The 20,747-nt window shown below is 40.8% G+C and overlaps 1 protein-coding gene across 5 annotated transcripts in view; it reads right to left on the bottom strand.

The window, feature by feature from the left end:
* Positions 1-3,577: 3,577 nt before the first annotated feature.
* The window catches only part of LOC117298554 (diacylglycerol kinase delta-like), a 71,537-nt gene continuing 54,367 nt past the window's right edge, over positions 3,578-20,747 (bottom strand). For 2 of the 5 annotated variants that reach the window (XM_033781873.1, XM_033781874.1), the window contains exons 5-24: positions 20,152-20,414; positions 19,302-19,410; positions 18,072-18,211; positions 16,988-17,191; positions 16,521-16,617; positions 14,918-15,191; positions 14,074-14,391; positions 13,020-13,139; positions 12,375-12,431; positions 11,664-11,784; positions 10,600-10,710; positions 9,528-9,729; positions 8,808-8,921; positions 8,062-8,196; positions 7,162-7,289; positions 6,676-6,787; positions 6,026-6,238; positions 5,192-5,324; positions 4,877-5,022; positions 4,158-4,259 (exon numbers count right to left, since the gene is read on the bottom strand). In XM_033781873.1, coding sequence (XP_033637764.1) covers positions 4,158-4,259; positions 4,877-5,022; positions 5,192-5,324; positions 6,026-6,238; positions 6,676-6,787; positions 7,162-7,289; positions 8,062-8,196; positions 8,808-8,921; positions 9,528-9,729; positions 10,600-10,710; positions 11,664-11,784; positions 12,375-12,431; positions 13,020-13,139; positions 14,074-14,391; positions 14,918-15,191; positions 16,521-16,617; positions 16,988-17,191; positions 18,072-18,211; positions 19,302-19,410; positions 20,152-20,414 — 3,099 coding nt within the window. Of the gene's footprint in view, positions 4,260-4,876; positions 5,023-5,191; positions 5,325-6,025; positions 6,239-6,675; positions 6,788-7,161; positions 7,290-8,061; positions 8,197-8,807; positions 8,922-9,527; positions 9,730-10,599; positions 10,711-11,663; positions 11,785-12,374; positions 12,432-13,019; positions 13,140-14,073; positions 14,392-14,917; positions 15,192-16,520; positions 16,618-16,987; positions 17,192-18,071; positions 18,212-19,301; positions 19,411-20,151; positions 20,415-20,747 lie in introns of all 5 variants that reach the window. The other 3 variants (XM_033781869.1, XM_033781871.1, XM_033781872.1) reach the window with 3 other exon arrangements.

The following is a 20,747-nucleotide window of genomic DNA, read 5'->3' as shown; positions in this document are numbered from 1 at the left end:
TTACAACAATAGTCACTTGCTAAAAAAAAACGCATCAAGAGTTAGAATTAACTCCACGTACAAATAGAAAAATTCAAGTATTATATTCTTGGTCTCCCTAATCGTCGACAATAAATTATAAATCGATGCAGAATATGAATATACTTTTCTGCAAATAGAAAACAACAAAAAGACTTTGTTTTCTTTTACCAGAAACTGCTTCTTAAGTATCAAAAAAGTATAATTATATTACAGGTGAGCAAGATCCAAAGAGAGAAAAGTTTACGCTAAAAAATGTTTTTAGTTCAATGAAAGCTATGTACAAAATGAACGGCTGGGTTAGCTCCCTTCTCAATCAAGGTAAAAAATAATTCCAGTTCATCTGGCAAAACAAAAGTCTTACTTAACTATTTTTAAAATGTTGTTTTAAGGACAAACCTCCACTTTGAAGATTCAAGTTTTTCATATTTCCATCTCGGTACAAAACGTGAACATTGAAACATCATGGTTTTCAACAGATGGCACTATAGTTAAACAATCAATAAAATAACACCTTCTTGACATTCTGGCTCGGAACTTTCCCATATCAATAAAAATCCTACAGCACTTTAAGAATGTTTTTTTTTTTACCCTAGACTCTGACAGGACTACTTTGTCTAGTTTGGCTGAGTAAGAATGCCCCGATCACACTCAGTAAATTGTTAAGACTTTGATTGGTTTGGCTGTCTCCATGCTCAGCATGGTTAGTTTGGCTGTGCAGTACTGAACCCATCAAACTCATGCAAAGCATTTAGACTCGGATAAGATTGGTATGCCTGATCCATGCTAAGCAAGGTTGGTTAGCTGAGCAGTACTAAACCCATCAAACTCAGGCAAAACCTTTAGACTCTGATAAGATTGGTATGCCTGATCCCATGCTAAGCACAAGGTTTATCGTGATTCAGAAACGCAATGCATTGTGGGAAGGAATATGGGGTGGTTTCTATGCATTTTCTACGACTCGCACACGCAACGCCTATATGTTTGTGTGCAGAGCCGTATATTGGGAGAGTTGTGACAACTTGCGATTAGAAGCCATTTTGTTCCCAAGAAACGCATGGGCGAACACGGGGTGCCAGACTAGTCTGCCCATTGGGTTGTGCTGCGTTTGGAGACAACATGGCGCCCAGCAACCACGTGACCAAAGAAAAGTGGTCCCTCCATGTCGCAACTCTCTCAATACACAGCTCTGTTTGTGTGTGTTCAACAGCGCCCTCTCTTGATATTTTGCTATTCGCGATAAACCTTATGATTTGTTTGTGCGTGCAAAACTGAGTCCATAACACCAGGCAAAACCTCAAGACTCTGATGTTAAGATTAGTGTTCCTAGCCCCAAGCTAAGCATGATTTGCTTGGCTAAGCAGTACTGAATCCATCAAACTGTGGCAAAACCATTAAAGATGCTGATAAGATTGGCGTGTCTGGCTTAATGCCAAGCATGGCTGGTTTGGCTGTGCATTTGTGAATCCAATAAACTCAGGCTAAACCAGAATTTGGGGATGACTTTGACAAGAGAAACGAATGCCAAGGTGGGATTTGAACCATTATTACTGATCCAATCAACCAAGCATTAAGTGGCTAAGTTTCTAACTGAGTTACTTACACAAACAATTTCATCCCTTGACTCTTAGACCAACTCCAGGACTACATTTAAGTGTTTAAACCCAGTTCAAATATTTACATTTTGTGTCATATTTAATTTAGTATAAACAAAGAAGATCTTTAAATCAACAACAATGAACATAAAAGATGTCCATCATCATTCCAAATATTGCAAATATGTAATTGAATTTTGTAAACAAATATTCATACTTTCATTTATTTTCCCAATCAGAAATCTTGGAGTAAGTTCGAGTGTGCACCTTGGTTTACTAAAGGTTGACATTTTGACTCGAACCCAGGCTGGTTGACCAATGGTTGACTACTGTGGTCGACCGTTTGGAACCACCCTCGAGCCCATGGTTTCTTCACTGGTCCATGAACAGCACGTTCCATTCTAACATGTGTAAAGCACCGAAGGGAACCAGTGACAGTGTAGATAAAAAGCGGAAGGTTTACTAGACTTCCAAATGAGTCGTGCGAGTGAGTGTGTCACTGCGCATGTTTGTTGCTGGTCAGTAGTCAACCAAGGGTCGACTAAATGTGCCCACTTGAACTTACTCTTGGTTTCCCCTGAATGGTGGGTAGGGCATAGATTGGTGAAGTAAAACATTTCAGAGTGTACACCAAATCACCCCAGTTCATACATCGGTAAAAACTCTTATCAATTCATATCAATAATGACAACTGTACCATGCACAATTATAATTTAATTCCATTGCTCAGTATCACCAAGCAATGACAATAAACAAGCCCTTCCTGAGTTTACAATAAGGTTAACTAGTCTTGGTACAAGACATTTTTACAATGATGCATGTGATGACATTGCCATCAATAGAGGGATTCCTCCTCATTGTCGAAGCACACTGAAAGGGAGACTTTCGAACACAAGGTGGCAGACACAAGCGTCTTGGCTGGGGATTCGAACCCACACTCTGCTGATCAGAGTTTGAACTCGGTGCTCTTAATCGCTCCGCCACGACACTTCCATGTACTACAATGATATATAATGACAGCGGCTTGAACCAAGACTAGACTTTTAGCAGATTTCCTTTTGGGATAAGTTGCTTAAAAACATTTTTTTTCTCTGCCACGTCTTTTAAAAAAAAAAAAAACTTTTAAGGAACACCTTAGAAAATAAACAAACAATTGCAGCATTGTGTTGATAAACGGAGCCGTAACAATATATTTGGGGAGCACCTCATCAATCACCAAAATTCTATACGAGAAGAAAGACTCCAGGGGGCAAATTCTTCGTTGATTCATCCAATCAGACAGTCCTACCATTCTGACTTTTGAGACACTCCCTTCTCATTGGACAAAATAAATACAAACTTATAATTATTATTAACGAAATCAATCAAATCCATAATGTCAATAAAATCATTGGTACCTCAATCGTTGGCTGTTAAATATAAAAAATAGTTGAAATTCCCGTCATGTTCCGACCATTCAAATCACAAAATAGCCCAACTAAAAAATCTTTCTACAAATAAGGTCAATCTTAACTACTAAAGAGAGGCTTGTGCTAACACCAAGCGAATATCTCTTCTTGAGTAGTGTTTGTTCTGAAAAGAACTGGTGGTTTAACAACTCAACATTTCGATCAGTATGCTCTGATCGTCTTCATGGTGTGTTACCGCAAACGTCTATTTGTAATTCTTCCACCATACAAAGTTTCAAATCCTGCTTTAAAGGCACTGAACACGTTTGGTAGTTGTCAAAGACCAGTCTTCTCACTTGGTGTATCCCAACATAAGCATAAAATAACAAGCCTAAGAAAATTTGAGCACAATTGGTCATCGAAGTTACGAGAAAATGAATTTGTGTGCTTTCAGATAGGAATAAAAGACTAGAAGTCTTTTATTGTTTAGTGAGAAATTACCTCTTTCTCAAAATCTATGCTACTTCAGACGGAGCCGTTTCTCACAATGTTTTTTACTATCAACAGCTCCCCAATGCTCGTTACCAAGTCGGTTTTTAAGTTAATATTTGTTTTGAGCAATTACCAAACGTGTACCTTCCCTTTAAGATCAATTCTTGATAAATTGAGGGCGCTTTTCCAGTTTCAAGTTTTCAAAGGCATACTATGTAAGGATTTGAATATAAGTCCTATTGACCCCTTGCACGCGCGTCACACACGGCGACTGATCCGCGCTCAACATGTTGGTGGGCAAGTTAAGGTTTACGTGTATTAATGCCGCGACGCCTAAAACGCACACTTTCACTGCATAACGCACATCATAGAATTATATATAAAAACGTACAGTGAAATTGCCCACCAGTATGGTGCATTCAAGATTATTTTTTATGATGAAATCAGGTGAAATGGGTCAATTTCAACTTCTTTTTACACTTGAGTGCAAAACAACTTGTCGCTGTGCTTGCTTTTTCTCAAAATGTAATTGTTTTTTCAAGTTAGGCTGTTTTGCAGTGGAGGGTTCACACTGGAATCAACCAATCAAGGAGCTTCGTTCATCAGAAGGCGTCTTCTTATGCATAGGGGGTTAAAGGTTAAAGGTCAGCCGATACTACAGACACTAGCTGTATGATGTTCCTGGCAACTCATTATCTTTCTTCTCCAAGTCTCGGATAGCTTGCTGGATCCTCTTGATGTGACCCACTTTTGTGACCCCGATGTCCTGATGGTAAAAGAAAACAAAACCTGTTCTTTAAGAATGGCTCGCTAAGGTCATGATCAGTTTTGTGATGCACTCATTCTTTAGTCCTTAGAAATAGGCCTGGGCGACTAGTGTTGTAGTCACAACTATTGATTGATTAGTCGAGTCCGGACTACCATTTTTCAACTTCTTGAATAAATGAGCTGCCACGAATGCTACAAAATTAGTCGCGACTACTAGAAAAAAATAGTTGCGACTACCTGTTTGGTGAACCAACAACATAATTTACTTACAAAACACAATCAGACATCAGTGACACTAATCCTGAAATCCTTGCAGCTTGAGTTTTACTCTATTGCGCCTGCGCAAACAATGCCACAATGCATCATGAGAATTAAACATTAGTCACAACTAGTGTCATAGTCGGGACTATTTGAGGTGCGACTGATAGAGTAGTAAATTTCACTAGTCAACCAGGCCTACTTATGAGAGTGGAATCTTAACTCTTTGTGAAATCAACCCTAGTCCATTCCAAGGAAATCACCAGTTATGTTTGTGTGATCAAAAACCATTTCAAGATGAAGCAGTTTGTTTTCAAAAGTTTGTTTTCGTCTACTTTTACAATTTCTGCAGCTTACCTTCAGGTCTCTTCTTTCCAGCGTCAGCAGCTCGGATCCTCTGATGTCATTACGGATGAAGTTATCCCGGTACTCCCCTAGCGACAGACTATCTAGCCACACCCCGACCTGCTGGGGGGTCCACATCCTTGGAGAATCACCTGATGCTGAAATATCCAACAACGTGAGAAGTCAAAAGGAAGAACTCGCTTTGCACTCAATGCTTCAATAACGTGTATTTGTTAGGGGTAATAATGTCAGAAGTGCTTTGATACACCCTTCGAGCTGTAATAAAGCTCTTTATAAACATCGATTACATGTATTATTATTACTTACATGTTCCTTCCGAGGAGCCAGGACTTCCGGATGGGAATGAAGACCGGAAGTCTTTCTTCGTGGGTTTCTTGAACCTTGAGACCATCGGTAACTTAAAACGACCTTTCGTCCGCTTGATGTATGGGTCCGTCTGCTGACAAAAAATTACAACGACCCAAAACAAATTTACCATTCAATCGGACTTTAAAAAGCTTGTCTGAGAATTGTCAAAGCTATTTGAATGCAATGGGGGAAGACCTGGGTCGATAATCGAATGCACACACTGACATGTGAGTAGGTATACACATTCAAACCGGGGACCTATAACAAAAGAGGACAATAAGGTCCACGGTTCGGGAAAGGTCCAGGGTTGGAAAAAAGGTTGCAGAAAAGTTATAAACAAAAAGAGGGAAAATAGGAGGTCCACGGCGGTCCAAGCTTGCGTGCATGTGTAGTGATGTGGGAGCCATACTGATGCAGTACTTGGAGGCTCTTCTTTCTTTGGGCAAGTACAGTCAACTCTCGTTATAACAGCCAAGGCAAATAATAACAAATGCCCGTTGTTACACAACAGAAAAACAAAGAACACAGAGCAGAAATGAGATTCAGGACTTCAAAATGTACTCTTTATGAGCAGAACCTTTTATAACATTGCTCTTTATAGCGAGAATTGACTCTACATAATATCATTAGGCCATGGCCACATCAAGGACTTGGATCACAATGTTGTAATAACCACTGATAAAGCTGTCAAGTTAGACAAGGCCTTTAGCCAGGTCCTTCATTAGTCAAATACACTGATGCATTCCCTACCCCCCCCCCCCCCCCCCAAAAAAAAAAACAATTGTGACTTACATGTAAATCTTCCTCAGGGAAGCCCAGAGCGCCATCTATCAGCATAACTTTACGCAGTTCCACGTCCGTGGCACTGACCGCACTGTTGAGCCTGTTAAGAATGTCGTCCCCTAGGCGCGTGGTGTATGCCTTTGCCGCTAGGAACAAACTGGTCTCACTGTGGAGGTTCCGGACGCTACTGACCATCTCCATAAGGGCTTTGCGACTGGTACCCTGCAGGGAGAAGGGACAAACAAAAAGATAAACAATGAAATAACCAAAGACTCCCCTTAAAGACCTTTCAAAATCATTACGGAAATGCTGCATTAAGGAAAGAGGCTTAAAAGTTACATCTTTTCGTCTGACAACTCACACCTGTTATCTCTATGTAATTGCTAATCCAAACAGGTGGACTTAACTGGATCATGCACAAACCAGCCGTGCTTCTGAATGCCCATGGCAAATTAACTGCAAATCATTTAAGTTTAATGACCCAAGTAATTCAATGCAACATACTTGCTCACTGAAAAGGATGTATACTTTCAGAGTTATTGTGCCTAAACTTGGAAATTCTTTAATGAAGTTTTCTCTAATGCTTTGGTTCTAACAGCGATGTTGAATCTTGTGCTCAATGGACAGTGCATATTTTGCCGAAACACCTGGAAACTCACCTCTCCAACCTTCTCACTACCCCAGAACCTGTCCATCGTGGTGGAAACAGACTGGGCATAATGCATCAGGCCAGACTCTATGGCACGATTCTGCTCTGCAGCTCTCTGAATACTGAACACAACAAAAATAAAAATGTATAGTTTATAAATTGGGGAGGTTACCGTGACTGGCTTTGGTGTCATTCTACCGTGCATTCCCACATGGACGACTTATATTCCACAACGTTTGCACAGCGAGCGTGGTCGCTGTAGGTTTACAGTGCGGGGCTGTTCCCTTTGTACTTTTACAGCCCCGTTAAGTTACCGTTACTTAACTCTTATTTCCGCGTGTTAGTTTTTACAACACGGTCGCGGTAAGTTTAAAGGGAGGGCAGATTTTCTTGCGACCCCATTGGATTTAATTTTGGCATTCTACAGAAAAGTTGGGGTATTCTAACCAAAAAGTGTTCAATGGGAACACAGCTTATAAGTATTACCGTTACGTACCAAGTAACTAGACTGTTGACTGTCTCACAGAAGTGTCTGACCAGGATGACCTCTTCATCGGTAAGTGGCTGCAGCTGTTTCCAAATCTTCTTACGATCCGTCCACGACTTCAAGGTGTTCTCAAATGCCTAGGTCGGAATAAAAAATATTACCTCATCAGTGAAAATTTACAGAAAGAATTAGACTCTTTTTTTCTTTTTCTTTGCACTCTGCACTCTGAAACTTCCTACCAATAGGTTGCTTTCCAACATCTCACAATTTGTTCTAGTTCAACTTAATTTTCTCTTTTTCTTTATGGTGATAGTGTCATTACATGTAGTATTATTATTTCATTGTATCACACCATCAAAAGATGGATAACATTTTCCTTTGTGCCGGTAACTCCTCGAGTCCGGTAGCCTTAGATCTCAAGAGTTTTTCTCTTGATCCTTGCTGTTTCCGCCGTCTGTAGCAGATCTACCCTCACATCTGTCCCCGTTTCATTTAGATGTGTCCCCATGCAGTGCTTTGGGAATGGTGTTGGGCGCTCCCATCCACCCCAGGGACTTCTTTCACTTTCACCTGCCAAATCTTACAAAGTTCCCTGGCCAGGTCTGGGTACTTCCCCCACCTCCCCTCCCTTATAATAAAAAGAAGAAGGAAATGGAACCAGTGGAAGGTAGTGCATTCTGCTCTACCCACCAGATTCCTAGTGGATGATCATGCCTACATCCCTATGGACTGTGAAGGGGGTAAACCTGTTTCAGCAGTAACACTGTTTCAGCATCAAGAGTAGGTGGCAATGTGCCCCTATTGACCGTTGATTTTGATCGGTACCTATAATCAGTAAAGTGTAGCCCTCATCTTCAAGTGGCTGCCACGGCCTTGTGCAACCAGTAGAAGAGATTTATTTCCTCGTACCTTATCTCTGACCAGCATCTGTGCTCTGCTCTTGTGGATGATCTTAACGAACCCTGGAGGTTGAACCCACGCCTCTCCATCCACCTGAACAGGAACTCCTTCCTCGCCAAGAATCGTGATCTTCACAACGTGGCACTACAAGATAAAACAATTCACTGCTATATTACCTCTGAAAATAATACAGTAAGAAAATTTGTGATTTGGGGGTTGAACAAAAACAAATTGACTAGACAAAAACCTCCAGATTAACGTGGGAAAAATAATATTGACAAAATAGGGAGAGGGCCAACATAGGGCTATGATCAGTTCAATCAATCAATCTTGCACCGTATCCCGCAGGACGTTGGCTCCAAAAATTTTCTTTTTCCACTCTTGCCTATCTTGCGCTCTTCGATATTCCAGGTAAAAGGTGCTGTTCATGATGAAGTCGTTTTCCAACCTCTTCCGAGGCCTACCCCGTCTATTTTTTCCAGTTACTGTTTCAATTGAAGGATATATTTTGGAAGTCTGTTGTTTTTCATTCTCACTATGTGGCCAAACCAGGAAAGTTGGACCACCCCGATTTTTGGGGTCTTCAAAACTCAGAAACCGGGACTGTCCCGGAAAATCGGGACAGTTGGCAGGTCTGGAGAAATTAACATGGGATGAATGAAGGAGGAGGATTCAAAATAAGTTTATACACAGTTCACCACATAGGGGGGGGGGGGGGCAGAATGTCTGGAGGAAAAGAAGAGTGAGATTCTCACCTGAGCTATCCGATGATGTTGTAATGTGATCATCCGAGATACGGCCATTTGCATCCCACCAAACACTGCAACCACCTCCAAGATACGATCGTCAAACGAGGGCGCTGTGAAAGTCTACATGACAACATGACAAACAAGGAACAAAATATTATTAAGACATTCTTTTAATAATTTATAAAAACTACTAGAGAGCACATTAAGCAGCTAAAGCACCAGAGTCTAGGCTTTCTCTTGAGAGCGTGCTACACCTCTATGAAATCACAGCCCAAAATAGAACAAACTTTCTTTCAGATGATCACATCATATTAATAATAGTAGCTTCTTAAATAGCGCTCATTTCCCTCACTCAGCGACGCTCAAGACGCTTAAACATTCAGTATTTTCCTGCAAGGTATATTGGGCTGTATTTTAAGTATGAGACTGACCTACTCATTTTACATAGCACAATGTAATGGTTTACAAGGTGCTTTGGCACAATATGCAGCCAACCAATCCAGTAAAAAAGGGGCAAAAACCCCTTTCTCTGTCTGATATGTACACTGGGTTAATTTATGTGTGTAACACAACACACAGGGCCAATGGCTTGTACGTCACATCCGAATGTCACAACAGGGACTCGAACCCACACTCTGCTGATCAGAAACTCCAGAGCTTGGGTCCGGTGCTCTTATCCGCTCGGCCGCCCCACAGCAAAATTCTCTTCAAAATCTCAGTACCAACCTCGTCCTCCTTGGTCGTGCCCCAGAAGTTAGCCCCGCCCATGTAGCTTGGAATGTTTAAGACGACGATGCCTTGGAGGCTGGGTAGCGGTATCCGCTGACCATCACACTCCAGCTGCACCTTCTGCTCCAGGTTGCGGTAGGTTCTCTGGAGAAGCTCCTTGCCTCCCAAGACGCCGTACCACATGATGTTCTTGGTTCGACTGTGGGTTGAACACAAAAACTTCAAAGTCAGGGCCCAATTTCATAGAGCTGCTTAAGCAGAAAATAATGCTTAACAAATGTCTGCTAAGCACAAATGAGCAGGATACCAGTAACAAATTGTACATTTGACATGGTAGTTTGGCTGGGAATCTGGTCAGCATAATTTTGTTGTGCTTAGCTACTTTTTGTGCTTAAGCAGCTCTATGCAGTTGGGCCCACCAGGGCACAAGGAAACTGTGGTCCGGTGGTTAGACTGCAGTACTTGCAGTAAAAAGGTTGTAGGTTCACATCCCCCAAGCTAACCACTAATTTCACAATGACTAAAATAAGTATAGTCAAATGCAAGCTGTTTCAGTCTTTCAAATCGGGTGGTCAGATTAACGTAGTAGTATCTTTCCTCGTCTTCAACTTATACATGTAGGAGCCCGGTTAGAGTCACGCTGGGGGCACTATGTGGATTGAGTTTTCAGTCCCTACCTGCCTTGAGTGGGTTTTCAAGGATTAACTCTCTTTGATTTTCCTCCCGAACTTTCTTCGTTGTCTTTTCTCCATTGGGTTCTTGGCTAGCATGAATCAATTATAAATAATTTGTATAGCACCTAAATCAAAGGTTTGCTCAAAGGCGCTGAGTCACAGAAGAAATAAAAAGTCATTGATGTTAGGCCTGCTGAAACAAGTGGGCTTTCCGAAGTGTCTTGAATGTGTTGAAGGATGTTGTGTCCCTGATGTGATATGGAAGTTAGAACAGTGATTAAGTTCACATTTCTGAGAGTCATTAGCTTCACAACCAGAATCAAGAAATGAAATGAAATGAAGGCAAACTCAATAATTTGGGCCCAAATGCCAAACGGAAAAAGGACATCACTCACCTGCATTTCTCCGGATGTTCTTCTCTCTTATTGTGGAAATCCAGCGCTATCTTGGCGTCCAATCCGATCCCAAAATAATTATTCATCACACAAGTCTCTGTGTAACCCTCCCTGAATAATAAAACAATAACACATTCATAAACTCTTACTTTAATTTGTTCATTTGTGGAAGTGGCCGAGCGGTTAAGAGCACCGAATTCAAACTCTGGTGTTTCTGATCAGCAGAGTGTGGGTTCGAATCCCCAGCCGTGACACTTGTGTCCTTAAGCAAGACACTTAATCATTGCTTCGTCCTTCGGATGGGACGTAAAGCCGTTGGTCCCATGTGTTGTGTAACGCATGTTAAAGAACCAAGTGCACTTTTCGAAAAGAGAAGGGGTTCCTGGCTGTGGCTGCTGTATGCGCCGTAGCACCTTGTAAACCATTATAAGGTGCTAAATAATTGGGTCTCAAAATTCATCCCTGCAATTACCTATCTTTCTGAAAGTTTGTATTATACTCAGCGCCTTGTGTACCTTGTTTGGTAGATACGTGCGCTATATAATTGTAAGACTTCGATATTATTATTATCTTTGGTTTTAAAAGCCCTACTATGGAATCTGTGGTAATTTGATCTTATACATTTGGTTTGCAGTAACACCATGTGTATATCTACTTGCCAGGTAGAGTTTGTTCTTTAGAAAACTGTCTTGCTATATAATTTTACAACAATTTTTTGCTAAACGTTTAGCTTAATTCGTTTATCTTTGGTTTTAAAAGCCCTTCTATGGAATCTGTGGTAATTTGATCTTATACATTTGGCTTGCAGTAACACCATGGGTATACTACTTACCAGGTAGAGTTTGTTCTTTAGAGAACTGTCTTGCTATATAATTTACTACCAGAGAGAAGTTTTTTGGGAGACTTCTCAGTTCTGAAAAGAACTGTACTGCACTTTAACTAATACCCGGCTGGAAGGTAGAAAATCTTAGTTACGGAAAAATCGCATCCCTGATTCACGCTAAATCCACTCAATACTTTACAATGTAGGAGCGCTGGCTGGAAAAATGTTGTCTACAACTCACACTGATTCAATGTCTTGGTCCATAAGAGGTGAAGCAGCGGCACACAGAGCATCAGCATTGGCTAAGAGCACCTTACTAATCAGCCCAGCACCCATAAAACCACCTGAAAGGCCACTTATACCTAGCAAAGAAAATCACAAATAACAACTTCCACATTATAGAAAGATTTGCGGTAACACCATGTATAAATGACTATCTCTAATGAGTTTGGGTGGTTCTGAAAAGAGATTAATCTCAGCGGGGCATTTGTGTTTGTTAGCACACCATTCTTGTTTAGTATTGTGTAAGTTAAGTAGGATTTGAAACTTTGCATGGTGGAAATATGATATGGTAAGGTTTGCGGTAACACGTAATGACTATCTCTAATGAGTTGAGGTGGTTCTGAAAAGAACCGTTGGTTTCAACTCGATGTTTCGATCAGTATGCTCTGATCATCTTCTGGAGTCTATATAACACAAACACAAATGCCGCGCTGAGATTAATCTCACTCTTGAGTTATTGCTAGGACAACATTTCTTTTATTTTAGCCATAATGACCTTTACAATTCCAAAAACAACAGGCTTCTGGGGCGGATCCTAAGACCAAACCACAAGTTTGGAGCTGATATGCCAAGTTATTGCTCGGACAACATTTCATTTGTTATAGATATATATATACCAGAAAAAAGTATCTTCTTTGAATGTATAACAGATTCCTCTAAGATTACTTACTTTTACTGAGTAAAGCATTTCCTCTTCCTAAACGTGGTCCCAAAAGTGTGTCTAAACCTAGAACACAAAACAAAATTAAGTTACTCAATCATGTTTGTTTTTCAAACAACTGTGACACTCGGGAACTTCATTGGCTACAGATTTGAGAGAACGAATCTATTTTAAAAGTGCTCTTCTTGATCTTAAAAGCTTGAACAAAACAACTCCTTTGTATATTTCCACTTTACTGTCACATTACACTCCTTCACCATTTCTTCAGTCCACACTTGACATCACTCGCTTGAATGTTCCCCAAGCAAACAAAGTTCTAGGTCCAAAAGCTTTCAGTGTAATTGGGCCAATTATTTGGAACAATCTCCCTACTACCACTAGGGAATCTGTTACTCTATCTGCATTTCGTAAAGTTTCTAAATACCCACCTTTTTCCATATTTGTTGCTTTCAAGTGTGATATGATCTTAATGGAATAGCGCCTTATAAATTTTAACCCTCAATTCAAACTTGACCCATGATAGTTAAAGCCTGGTTCATAATACCTGCAAATGGGAATTTGATTCGAATTTTGACATACAAATTTGTATGGCATTTGCATTTGCAAGAAGTGTGAACCAGGCTTTATTTTTTTTTTTTTTTTTCCACAACTTGCCTGGAAGAAATGACATATTCTCCATGCTACCGAAACGATGAGATAGACCGACGGGGCCCGGTGAGAGTGTACTACCCCGGCTAACCCTTCGAGTCTGAGGTGACTTCATCTGTTCTCTTTCTGCAAGGGGAGGACGGTGCAGAGGTTGCACAGAGGACGAGGTACAAGAGAAAGGATTGGTATTTAGATGAGGTTCGGGGGAAACGGAGGCCATGACCTTGGCACCCCTTCAAAAGTTTCCAATAGACTGTAAGATTTTTCAATTGAAGTGCCCTTTGCAAAATGAAAATGGCCTTGCCCTCTCTCAATATTATTAAAGGGATAGTATACAGTGGGTAATCACTCTTAAAATTATTTGGGAATAAACACTGCTGGTTTTAGAATTCTACAGCATTTTGCGCAATATTTAACTTTGAAGTAAACCGAATATACATCGATGAATAACATTTAAGGTGAGACGATACAACAAGGAAGATGGGTAAAGATTGACAGACGGAATGTAAGAAAACTTCAGAGAGATAAACAAAATTAGACAGGATTCAGAGGGTAGAAAGGGCCCACTTTCATGTCTCAGCTTACCGCCGAATAATGCGCTTACAATCAATTCTGTGCTACATGTAGCTGTGTAAGCGACCTGGAGTAAGCACGCGCACAAGTAAAAATTCTCTGCTAACCTGTGAAATAGGCTTGATGCAAGCGCTGAACTCCCTGCTTCCGCAAGCGCTGACTTTTTCGCTTACAGTAAGCAGAGCCATGAAATCGACTCGAGCTGTTAAGCAGAAAATACTCCAATATTTGCTAAGCAAAAAATTGAGTGACAACAATACAAACTTAATGTAATTATGGTTGGAAACCCGTATTTGTTCAGCAATATTTTTCTGTGCTTAGCAAGTTTTTCGGTGCTTACAGGTTTTATGAAATTGAGCCGAGAAGAGGAGGGCACAAACTGAATCACAGACTGAGAGATAGCGAGTGAGAGAGACGCACACAGACACAAGATGGACAAGATGAGAACAAAGACATCTTTGTTGAGCAGAAGTCGGTAGTGACCTACCTGCCTTCTTGCGTTCAATCTTGGCCTTGGTAGAGGACGTGAACACAGAGAAAGACATCTTAGGACTCTTTGGAGCCTCCTTACCCGACTCGGACGCCGGCACGTCCAGGCTGGACTCCTTCTCCACCCCTCCTCCGTCCTCCTTGTCCGACTCGCAGTGCGGGGTCTCGATGGTGATTTGGGGTTTCAAATTCGATTGGTCGGCCGGGCTGGAGGAAAGGTCACTTGTGGATTTGGAAACCGATGCGGCGGCTTTATCGACTAAGGCCTTTGCTTTTGCCTCGTGGTGTTGTGTCTGGGCGTTTTGTTCATCAACGGCTGAAAAAAAAAAAAAAACAGAGCAGTGGAAATTTGATAGTTGTGCACTGACTTGTTTAAATAGTCAAATTATTTAATTTTTGTTATTCTGGTGGTGAAGCCAAGGACTTTTAGAAAAGTGAATTTAATCACCGTACAAGCCCACAACCCAAAATGGAGAGAAGACAAGGAAGGAAGGTTCATTTTTAGATGTGGGAGAAAAACCACAGATATTTATTCCAGGGAAAACCCATGCAGTCAGGCAGGGACTGAAAACCCAATCCACATGGTGCCCCAGGGATGATTTGACCCCAGGTCCTAGAGGTGGAAGACGAGGAAAAATACCACAGGGTGTTCTTTCTTTCACTAATCTTTTACAACTTCAATGACCAATCGAGTCCAAACTTCTCACAGATTTGTTATTTTATGCATATGTTGGGATACACCAAGTGAGAATACTGGTCTTTGACGATTACCAAAGGTGTCCAGTGCCTTAAAATTCCTTGAAGAATAACAACTGGGGGTTTCAGTGAAGCCTGAATCTCACCTTTCTCTGTCTGCTCAATAATCTGCCTCACAGCCTTCTTGAGGCTGTTGGCTCGAGACATCAAGGCATCTCGTGGTTTGAAGACCTTGGTAGACGTGGATGGCCCTGTCATCTGCGCTAGGGTGTCGCCGTCGTGCAGCGGGTCCTTGGTGATGTCATCGTGGATGTCAGTTATCGCGACGGGAGGGACGGTCCCGGGCGGGATGGGCGTGGCACTAGCTTCATCCTCGAGGGTCTGTAGGAGGAGCTTGAGTTTCTCGTTGAGAACGGCGCACTGCGATAGGAAGACAACAATCATTCAAGTAGTTGTCAACTACCGGTTCTTTTCAGAACCAACACTACTCAAAATTGTTTACACATCAAGATCATTTTATTACAGTGATAATGAACTCAAATGTAGTGAGCACCAAAAGTTAGGGTAATGGCGCAGAAAAAAAAGTTAAAATAAGTGTCAGGCATGATGTTTGCACCTTGAAAAAAATAGGACAATAGAGTACAAAGACTGACCTAAATAATGTACACATGGAATATGCTTTTAACAGACGTTTTGGAATACTGGTTCATCTTAATTCATTGTCTCGCTAATACTGTTACTGTATATTGGAATACTCTATAATCACATTTTTACTGGGGGCAAAATAATCGGAAATAAGATTGGAGTAGGAAGAATATCATGCCTAAAGTGTGTATAAATCAAAATTTCTGCAAAACTTTAAAGGCAGTGGACACTATTGGTACTTACTCAAAATAATTATAAGCATAAAACCTTTCTTGGTGACGAGTAATGGGGAGAGGTTGATGGTATAAAACATTGTGAGAAACGGCTCCCTCTGAAGTGCCATAGTTTTCGAGAAAGAAGTAATTTTCCACGAATTTGATTTTGAGACCTCAGATTTAGAACCCGAGGTCTTGAAATCAACCATCTAAACGCACACAACTTCGTGTGACAAGGGTGTTTTTTTCTTTCATTATTATCTCGCAAGTTCCATGATCGATTGAGCTCAAATTTTCACAGGTTTGTTATTTTATGCATATCGTGAGATACACCAACTGTGAAGGCTAGTCTTTGACGATTACCAATAGTGTCCACTGCCTTTAAGAAATAGAGTGAGAAATTTTCTCAGGTGAAAGGTTAACCAAGCTCATATCAATATATATTTGGTTTGCGGTAACACCATGTGTGTCTCTACTTGCCAGGTAGAGTTTGTTCTTAGAGAACTGTCTTGCTTTGTTCTACTACCGCGAAGTAGATTTATTGGATGTTCGGGAGACTTCTCAGTTCTGAAAAGAACTGTCCAGCTTTTTAACTACAACCCGGGCGGAAGCTATAGAAAATTGGCTGGGACTACTACTTTAGCTTATTGGATCAGAATTAACTGCACTACCGCGGAGTGAGTTCTTAAAATGGTCTCAACGTTTTTACTAGCTTGCTCTAGTCATCGTCAGGGGACTGATATCATATCAATTTTTCTACTACCATCTGAATTGCTGCACCTTTCAAGAAAATTATTTTTCAATCCAATCTTGATAAAACTTAGCCGGCAAAGGCGATTAAATAAAGCATTTGAAAACACTTTGAAATCACAAAACCATATGGACGTACCTTTTCTTTCATGACCTGTGCATCTCCTGAATGGCAGCTTTGCTCATAGGCACGGCCGACTTTCTCTACAAAATCTTTGACTGTCTCACATAACACTCTAAAATAGAACCATAATAGCGCAAGTTCACAGCAAGCCCATATAAATCACACATTGTTGTTTGGTAAAGACTCTAAAACTTAATGGCAATAACAACCTCCTTTGGACAGTATAATGCATTTTCAGAAACTTTTCACTACGAAGTACTATGGTTTTGGAAAAAGAAATCACGTTATATCCCCTAAAGTTTGAATCTGAGAAGTGTCACTGACATATTGTGTATTCCAATTGCAGAGGTTTCTTCAGGCGTGGACATAACAGCTCCAGATTTTTGGCAATAATGGTAAATAAATACACAGCATTGAAACACAAACAGTGGATTCCAATTGCTGAACGCATACAACCCCTTTGAAACTCTCCCTAAACTTACTTTGCTGAAGATATAACATCAGAGTTCTCATCACAGTGAAGTATCTTAGTCAGATGAGCGGCCACCGAGTCCTCGTAGGCTGTGATCATCTCCTTCTCTTTGCTCTCCATGGAGTCTGAGATGTCTAGACTATCTGTCTTCAGCACGACGGTCCCTGCTGCCCTAGCGCCAGCTAGCGGTGTCTCCTGTGTGCATATACTCCATCTACATCAAAAAGCATTTCAGTAAAACATTTAACCGAGCATTGATATTTTAAACTTTGTCTATCAGTCTTTTTGACAATCTGTCTTAAGCACGACGGTCCCTGCTGCCCTAGCGCCAGCTAGAGGTGTATCCTGTGTTGCATATACTCCATCTACACCAAAAAGCATTGCAGTAAAATGTTTAACCAAGGATTGATGTTTCAAACTTTGTTGATCAGTCTTTTTGACTATCTGTCTTCAGAACGACGGTCCCTGCTGCCCTGGAGCTGGCTAGTGGTGTCTCCTGGGTGCATATGTATACTCCATCTGCATCAAAAAGCATTTCAGAGAATCGTTAAAAGCACTGGACACTATTGGAGCTGGCTTGTGGTGTCTCCTGTGTGCATATACTCCATCTACATCATCAAAAACATTCCAGTGATATTGTAAAGAGATACAACAATTTATATTTGGTTTGTGGTAACACCATGTGTATAGTTATCTACTTGCTGGGTAGATTATGTTCTTTTGAGAACTTGTCTTGCCTACACTACTGCCCTGGAGTAGATTTTGTGGAATTCGTTTGACTTCTGACAACGATTAGAACAAGCTAGATAAAAAACACTGATACCAATTAAGAACTCACTACGCGGCAGTGAAGTTAATAACCAGAAGTCCCCTTGATCCACTAAAGCGAAAGTACATGTAGTAGAAACAATTACTTCCGGTGGGATTAAGTCAAAAACTTCAACCAAGATTTGTCTTCACTGCATCTGTTGGAGTAATTGTTGCTTCAAAAATCTTACGCAGATATTTCTTCCTAGAAAATCATCGAAGTGCTACAATTCATTTTCCTTTCTATACATATCCCCTCAAGAACATTGACATTTCTTCCCTCTTACCTATCCAGCATCTTAGTACTAGCTCGTTCTAGTTTCTCCAGGATTGTTGGAAGCTGAGCGTCATCATCACAGGCTGTCCCCCAGCCCAGGACCCGGGCAAGATCGTTGCCGGTACCAAGAGGTAGCACGCCTATCTGACACTGGTTAGGACAGATTAAAAAGGGCAAGTTACAGACTTGATTATGACGTCACCGTTCAAATATCTGCCCTACAAGATGGCGTCTGTGCGCGTGCATGTGTCGTAGAAATCAAACCGGGAATGCTGCGTGCTTCATTGATGTACGCGTTTGTATGCGCATAGGGTTTGGCCTACAAGATGGCGACTTTCATAGCAAAAAAGTGGTTTTTCAATATGGTCTATTGTTGTCAACGTTTTTAAGATATGTTAACCCAGGCCACCAAAATCAACATCATTATTTTTGATTAGTAGTAGGCCAAAATCAACTTAACCTATTGCAGGTCTAGGAATACCAATGTTATCCAGTCCAAACACTTAGGTTTTGAGTTAATGTACAGTACACAACTTGAACTAGCTTTAGGATTTGAGACATCTTGTGGCCAAGACAACCAAACAAGATTCCCCACTACCAAAAGCCCAAGCAAACTAATTTACATACATCTGGGAATTTGAATTTACCAAACATTGGAGAACTTTGTTGGACTTGGGACAACTCCTAGCCAGAACAATTAAGGATAAACTTTCTTGTTAAGTATTAACCAGGCTTAAAGGCAGTGGACACTATTGGTTATTACTGAAAAAAGTTATCAGCATAAAATCTTACTTGGTAACGAGTAAAGGGGAGAGTTTGATAGTATAAAACATTGTGAGAAACGGCTCCCTCTGAAGTTATGTAGTTTTCAAGAGAGAAGTAATTTTCCTCGAATTTGATTTCGAGACCTCAAGAATTTGAGGTCACGAAATAAAGCATCTGAAAGCACACAACTTTGTCTGACCAGGGTGTTTTTTCTTTCACTGTTATCTCCAATTGAGCTCAAATTTTCACATGTTTGTTATTTTATACATACAAAATGTTAAGATACACCAAGTGAGAAAACTGGTCTTTGACAATTACCAATAGTGTCCAGTGTCTTTAAATAAAAACCTTTCTATTCTACAAGGAGAGCAAACATTTGATTCTGATATTTTGGCAGGGGAAAAAAGGCTCATCCTGAGAGATCCTGTAAAGAACTGCAAAGAACTGCAAAGTGGAAAGTCTTCTTAAAATTTACCTGCTTATGAAGGTCTAACTTGTCAATTTCAGAGAGCACCCAGCCTATACTACCATCTCCACCACACACTAAGATCCGAAAGGTGTCAAAGTTTTGGAAAAGTCGCAGACTGTAGAAATAACCAATGGTAAATACTTGTTATTAAATCATATCATAAAATATCCACCCTCAACAGAGTAAACACTTCAGCTAAAATTAAAAGGAGTAACCAAGGTAGCTAAGCGCTCACAACGAGTTTGAAATTCCCCATATTTAAAGTGGCAAAATCTTGTGATTTTAGAACCAAATGGTCAGCTACTTTTAAAGTGACTTTCTGTCACTATTGGCTTTCACTGCGATAAGGGTTCTTTGTTTTGCTTCTAATCACTGTAGTGTACCACCCCAATGGAGGTTGTTTCCTTCATGTATCCGCCCGCTAAGCCGGGTTCCTCAAAACCTTGTTAGGTGTTTATATATTATCACTGAGCTCCATTTCCCACCTCTATTTCCCGCCTTCGTGCATCACCAAGCTAATCCGCCTCCACAGTACTTAAGCAGCATGCAGCATCAGAGTCCAGCTTTTTCCAGAAGACGATCAGAGCATTGATCGAAACGTCGAGTTGAAACCAACGGTTCTTTTCAGAACCACCCCAACTCATTAGAGATAGTCATTACATGGTGTTACCGCATCCCTTCCAATATCGTATTTCCACCATGCAAAGTTTCAAATCCTACTTGTTTATATATTGTTGCATTCCTCTTAAAACTACATGTGTTGTATTGTTTGTTTTTGTATATCCTTTGATTTGCAATTGTCAATATTTTTAATAATGCTTGCTGGCTAATAAAATTAAGTGAAATTAAATCTTACCCTATGTGAGGCCCACTGTTCATCAGATCGAAAACCTGAGCGGGATTAAGGAGCTGCTTAAAGCGACGTAGGAACTTCACCCCCTGGTTGTCCCCACTCTTGGAGTTAACGAACACCAGGAGGGGGCTACAGCAGCCCTGCCGAGTTGCCTGCCAGTAGCCGTCAGAACTCATTGAGTTCAAGGAGATTGGAGGTAGGAGGGATAGACGACACTGACCGAGGGGACACTTAGCTGGGAACTGGGATCTGCATGATGAGTGTACCTGGGTGTAAATGGGTATAATATGGGCGTAAGGTATGATTGTAGATGGAATGTCCTGTAGCTGGAATGTCTTGGGACAAATGGGTACAATATGGGCGTAATGTATGATTGTAGCTGGAATGTCTTGGGATAATTAATGGGTACAATATGGGCTTTTTTAAGGTACATGTATGATGAGTAATTGTAGCTGGGATGTCCTGGGATAAATGGGTATAATATGGGCATAATATGGGCTTAAGGTATGATGGGTAATTGTAGTTGGTACATGTACATGTCCCCTCATGTCATAATATACAGTGCCCCATAAAATATAAGTTTTACCGGCCCATTTCAA

Source organism: Asterias rubens, chromosome 13 (assembly GCF_902459465.1).
Source record: "Asterias rubens chromosome 13, eAstRub1.3, whole genome shotgun sequence".
Classification (NCBI taxonomy): Eukaryota; Metazoa; Echinodermata; class Asteroidea; order Forcipulatida; family Asteriidae; genus Asterias; species Asterias rubens.
The sequence above is the reverse complement of the archived record's forward strand: the minus strand, read 5'-3'. Positions and strand labels throughout refer to the sequence as shown.